Source organism: Octopus sinensis, unplaced genomic scaffold (assembly GCF_006345805.1).
Source record: "Octopus sinensis unplaced genomic scaffold, ASM634580v1 Contig19321, whole genome shotgun sequence".
Lineage (NCBI taxonomy): Eukaryota > Metazoa > Mollusca > Cephalopoda > Octopoda > Octopodidae > Octopus > Octopus sinensis.
In genome coordinates this window covers 33,282-39,903 of record NW_021836291.1, presented here as the reverse complement: position 1 = coordinate 39,903, position 6,622 = coordinate 33,282, and the positions used below count along the sequence as shown (strand labels likewise).

The 6,622-nt window shown below is 39.2% G+C and overlaps 1 protein-coding gene across 1 annotated transcript; it reads right to left on the bottom strand.

Annotated features, from left to right (window-relative positions):
- Nucleotides 1-602: 602 nt before the first annotated feature.
- LOC115232085 (heterogeneous nuclear ribonucleoprotein R-like) lies at nucleotides 603-1,319 on the bottom strand. The gene has a single exon (XM_029801955.1). It carries the CDS (start codon nucleotides 1,317-1,319, stop codon nucleotides 603-605), a length of 717 nt encoding a protein of 238 aa, XP_029657815.1.
- Nucleotides 1,320-6,622: the final 5,303 nt, after the last annotated feature.

Genomic DNA, 6,622 nt, shown 5'->3' with positions numbered 1-6,622 from the left:
ATAAATCTACATATTTTATTACTATCATTGATAGCAAATTAATTAATTAATTAAGATGATTATCGCATTAAAAATGGTCTCAATTTTACACCACGTTGGCCACCTCATCAACATTCCCAACTCCCCCATTACACCCATCTAAACTAACAAGACCACACAACCTGGATTGAGTCCAGACTCCTCGACAGTCCCGTCTCTCTCCCCATTAACAGGCACATCCCCACTGACGAGGAATGGAGGATACACATATTGGTGAGGCACACCGTAACAGTCATAAAAGTGAGTAATCAGGGGGACAGTCGACCCATTAGTGGCAGGGTCGTACATCCAGTAGGGATCGGAAGGGAAGTAATAACAGTCAGGAATTATCCCCGCAATCGGGGCCATTGGAATCGTCGACACTGATCCATCCGCTTGGAAGAATGAGGGAATCTGGTAGAAGCCATTGGAATTCCCCCCCAAAAACATTGAATTGTCGAAATAAGAGACACTGGGATTAAATAAGACACACACCCGGAGTGCCGAGACTGCTGTTTGTCACGTCGTTCCTTCTTGTTTTGACATCGAGCGAAGGACACCTCAATTTCCCGACTGCCCACAAACTAGGACATGTCGACAAACACCACCTTCTTATCCATTTTGCCGAGTGCCTTCTCTGCTGCCTTTCGGTCAACATAATGAACGAATAAATGATTAGTAAAACGATTTATCCGCATAACACTGCCAAATCTGCTGAAAATATCCGAATATTCAGCATCAGACATGTCCGCGTCAATATTCCTCACAAACAACACCTTGACATCCTCCTCCCCGTTCTCCTCATTCACCACAAACCAGTCAACCCCCACCAACTGGTCGAACGGCCTCACTCGCCCAGTAAACAACTTTCTTTTGCTGGAGGAAGCATTCTTGTGTCGATCAAAGTGGATTGTACAACAACCAGGCCCCGTCAACTCCACATTCAGCACTCCATCCAACAACTTATTGAACTCCTCCATCAACTCACTCGCCTCCTTATTCATAGGCAGATTGGACAACGACAATTTGAGGTTAGGGATGGAAGGATTCACTCGTATCTTCATTCCCGCCTTCAATTCCACTCCGTTGTATTTCTTGACTGCAATGTCCACGGCGTCGTCCTCCACGAAGGTCACAAAACAGAATCCCTTGTTCCGTCCAGTGGCGGCATCCACCATCATTCGGAGGTCGTAGATAGTGCCACATTTCTCCATCATGGGGATCAACGTGTCCTCACACACCGAGTAGGGGATCGACCCAATGTAGATCTCGTGTCCGTTGGCGGCCGGGATGTCCGTCATGTTGGGAGGCGGGCCATATTTCCGCTGGCCGGACGTGCGTTCGTAGGGGTAGCCAGTCCGTCGGATGATGGCCTCCATCTTCTGCTCGTCGGGTTTGAACACCTCCGTGTTGCTCAGACTGACGTTGTTCTTTCTCCTGTCCCGCACGAGCCGGATGGACGTGCACAGGTGGGCACTCTTGTTCGAGATGTGCGAGAGGTCGCTGGCTTCGAAACACGCCGAAATGTCCTCCGCGTCCCTCTGACTTAGACTTTTGAAGGCGTCGATCGCCCGAGCGTCGAATTCGGAGAATTTCAGCCTCCCTGAGTGGTTTTGTCCGAGATTTTAAACCTGAGTTAAAAAAGGGCTGAAAGACATCAGAAACTGCCTCGGAGACTCCCCAGTCGTGCAGACTTTTTGGCTCCGAGTAGTTTTGTGTGGTGGGGTGCGAGTGAACTATGTGGGGGTAATATATATTGTGGTATATTATGCATTAGTTGGTAGTTTTACCGTTGTTATTGGTAGTTTTGTCGAATGCATTGGATTGAGACTTAACCATCAGCCACACGTGCCGACAAATGTATTATAATGAGTAATTTTATATTACGAAACTTGTTATTCAATATAAATAATAAAAACCCAGGAATATATTTTTTACAAATTATAAAAATCTTTTCCAAAACCAATATTATTTCAAAATATTGTGACCTTTTTAGCAGGTCATGATTAATTTTGTATTGATTTGTTAATTTATACTTCAAACCGCATTTGAAGATTACTTAACATAAAAGACTATTTCATTCAATTATCATATTTTTACCCCGTCTGTTAGATTAGAGCTGTGGTTGCACTATTATCCTCATAATCAGACACAAGATGTTAGTTTGTTGTCAGAATTGAATATGAATACGGAAATATATTTCTAGGTCAATTGCCCATTATTGGGTCTCAATCGACTGTTCATGTCACCAAAACTGCTGTTTTTATACAAACAATTAATCGCTTAGTACGAACTATGTGGCGAATCCAGCCACATCTAAAAAGTAGTTGGGAATAAAATGTGACCTCGAAATGTCTGTGTTAGTGATAATTTCCGATTAAATATTTGTTTGTTAATTATGCTTAAAGATTTAATCAATGATGAATAAAATATTTTTTAACTCAATTAATATTTATTTAATATACCTTGTAAATTTACAAAATAATTAAATCCATATTATCAAACTAATATTATCTAATGTTGAAAACCTTCTTGATCGCCAATGAAGCATGTTTATTAAAATACCTGCATTCCTGACAAACACTATCTCATTGTGGTTTAAAAGATTACTTTTATCAGTTCAAAGCGTAACAATTAGAATTCTTAATTACAGCATAAATAGATTTCCTGCGGTTTATATAAATTGATTTCATATAATAGCTAAAAAATAGCTGAAAAAGACAACCGACATTCCCTTTATCTAAAAACTGAATGTTCGGAATGTTTGTAACACTATTCGGCGTGATAGTCTTCGCTTATACCCTCTGTCCGGATTTATACCCATTCCTACCCTTAGCTATTCCTCGTAAAGCAATTCAATCATCATGTCCGAGTCCTATTTTAAACACGTTCCATTTTGAACACACAAGCTTGAATGTGGTTTATGAACAACATTTCTGGGACTAATACAAGACGTTGTTTTTTTCTTCCAACAGACTTTTGCTAAGCAATAACTCCCTTATGTTCGGAATCTGTGGAAGGCTTGGTATGGAAATGTGTCAGCCTTAAAGTTGTTTTTGATGCGGACCGTCGACGGATATTGTTTTCATCCTCTGTTGTGCAAACGTAGTGCCAGGAGGTTTTTACAGCATCGGTCGACGTCGTGAAAAGAGCACTACATGTGTTTGTATTTCTTTTTGTACGCAAATCTGCTGGAATCGTCGTAAGAATCAAAAACAGCATGATTGGATAACCATATTACTCTTAAGTGCGAAAATTCGCTTGTATAGGACGCAATTCAGACAAGTTGTTGCTAATAGGTGATTAATCATATCACATCCTTATGAACCTACGATCACGTGCTAACCTGCTTGAGCTGATTCTTGATTGTCTACCATATCTTCCCAACATTAATTTCTGATGACTACCTGACGAAGGAGTATTTTGTTAATCGATCGTTTAAATTCATTTTCATCATCTTGAAAACACAAAAACTGAACAAGATAATTGGAGTAACAATCTTTAAAAGTCTTGATTGATCTCATATCTAATGTTCGAGATAAGGTGTTACATTTTTCAACAAAAATAAAACTCAATATTTGAGCATTCCATGATTTTATGACATCCCACATTGTCAAGTAATTTTATTATTTTTCTATAATTTTCATAATTTATATCGCTTTTTCAATTTACTCGGCCAGAAACCAATTTAATTTGTAAATAAGATTATGATTGCAAAATAAAATTATGATGAGGAAAATATGTCTCATTCTGCGCTACTACATTTAACAAAGAATAAAAAACAACGAAATGAATAAATAAATTTTATAGTCTTTTATAAAAAGTCATTTAAGAACTATCCTTTTTTAGTACAAATAACTTTTTTCATTCCAGAATATAAAAAGTGAATTATCGGAATACAGTAAATGCTGTTCTTTGTAGCTTTGTTCCACAATATTGTATGAAGTTTACTTAAAGATTTAGTTAGTCACTTCGCAAAGTATTCAAAAGCAGTTTTTAAATGACATAACAAGTATTGTTTCAGCGTCAGCCCAGCCGCATCAAATATGTTGATTCTGGTTATGAATAATAAAAACGACAGCAGGGATGGAACGAAACATTAGAAGAAGCTGCAAAACGTGACCCAGAATTGCAATATGGAATATAAACATTCCTCAGGAAGCATTGTTTCTCAGCAGGTGAAATTAACTGAAATTAATTTCAAGATGAGAAAAGATGATACAAATTTTTTGATGAAAGTTAGTTAGTTAGTTATGTTACCCCGGCTTCACTAACAACGTAGGAAGCCGGCTGCAATCAGGTAGCGAGACGCGAAGATCGGGCGCTCCCAGAGATCCCGAATCCCAATAGGCGGAGAAGTGAGGCGGTCCAGGACAGGGGAAGAGGTCTTCGGGGGTGAAGGAACGGTAGTTTCAAAAATCAGTGGATGATGTCCCGAGCAAGCTGGACACAATCTGAGCAAGCTGGACACGGAGATATCTGCCGAGTGATTGCTCTGAGGAGTGGACCGGCGGGGGGGGAGAGTTGAGAAGTTTGTTGTTTTTGAGCATCCTGATAGCACGAGTGGAGATGTGGTCATGGATTAGTTTATTCGCAGTTTTCCCATTGTTGGTTGAGAGTATTTTTGATAGACATCTACATTGATCGGCCAGAGTAGAAATGATGTGTCTTTTGTTTTCTGGAATAGAGATTTTGTGACTTGGATGAGAAGAATCTTGTATTTCCTGTAGGAATTGGAGTCCTCTCATCGTCAAATGGTCATCGACCGGAAGGATACAGGACTCCCAATGAAGATGATCGATGGGAGTGGATGCAAGGCAGCCAGTTATTGTGCGTAGCCCTGAGTTTTGGATTCTTTGGAGTTTTTGGAGGTTTGAATGAGACAAGTTCCATGACCATGCTGGACTAGCATAGTTCATAGATGTTCTGACAAATTGTTTGTAAACCAAAGTGAGGCATTCTTTGGCTTGGCCGTAAGTTGTCCAGATAAGGCACGTAGTGCATTCAATTTTCGTTTGGCTTTGGTGGAAATGAGCTCCACGTGTTGCGTGAAAGATAGGCATTGATCGAATACACTCCAAGAATTTTCGGGTTTTTTATGACAGGAATTATTTCGCCGGCCACATCGAGGACTGGGTTTGGTTGAATTGTCTTTTATCAGATGTAAAAACAGTGATGGACGATTTGGACGCAGAAGGAGTCATATGGTTAGATCCTAGCCATTGGTCAGAGAGTCTAGAGAGCTTGAAGTGAGTTTGTTGCAGCTTCGATGGAATTTTTTCTTGAAGCAATCACTATGTCGTCAGCGTACGAGAGGAGTAATGTTTCCGAATTAGTAGGCATATCACTGAGGTGTAGATTGAAGAGGGCTGGAGAGAGACAGGACCCCTGAGGGACCCCATTAGGTAAGTAGCGGAATCGGGAGTTTTTTGACCCGAATTTTGTCTGAGCCAGTCTACCAGAAGAAGCTACCCAGCCAGATTTTCAGATGATGGGAATAGAGAAGAGTAGATTTTTGAGCTCAGGACATGTCGTGAAGTCCGGTCAAAAGCCTTACTGATATCAATTTAGGCCAGGATAGTTCGATGGGAGGGGAGTAGTTATTAAATCCGTCTGCGATGAATCTTGTTAGATAAGATGATGTGTAGTTTTTGAGTTGCTGCGGACGGAAGCCATGTTGTGACTTTGATAGAGTGAGGAAAGGGTAGATTGAATTCAGGACAATTTTTCGAGATTTTTGATAGGACAGAGATGAGTGAGATTGGCCTGAATGAGCGGGGTCGCAGGGGTCTTTGTTGGGCTCAGAATTGGAATGATAACAGATTTTTTCCAGAAAAGTAAGAAAGTAAGAAATTTGAATACGAAACCAATTCTTGTTTTTATTTTTGTGACCGGTATTTGAAAGTAAAAATTATTTCGTATTTGTTAGCCTGATTGGGCGGATACTAATAAAGTAGGCTGTGCGACAACATTTTGCGATCAAGCAACTTTTTGGGAATAAGATTATTGGATAAAGATATTTGACTGTCGCAGATATTCCCCATTGTAACTTTTAAATGATCTTTGAATTTTTATTAATGGAAGATTATTAAACAATCTGGAGAAGCGTGCAGTTAGTGCCTCAATTTGGCATTATCTTGCAAAACAAACTTTTCCTTCGTTTATTGAATTTTATAATTCATTTTTAATCCTAAAAACAACTACAAATGTACCAGAAAATCTAACAGGTGAATGTTTTAGTAAAGTATTTCAAATTCTAAATCGACTGAAACTACATCGAAAAGTCCCCAAGTAAATGTTTTATTATAGGGTTTTTCGATCTATTTCGGAATTGTCGCAAACCAAATCAGATTTGTTGCAACCAAAATCAGAAAAGTTAAAAACAACATTTATTAAAAGAAATTTTATTCATTAATTATTTCTCCTCTCTCCGACATACAAATATAACCGAGTATTTTTCTATAAAAAGAATCACAATGTTCTCGGGTTATTTCAGTAATTTTTCGGGAATTAAGTTCTTTAGTTGCGTTTCATTTTGAGCTTCAGCTCTTATAACTAAATTTTTCCAAACAGAGAAAATATTTTCGATGGGATTGGGGAAGGG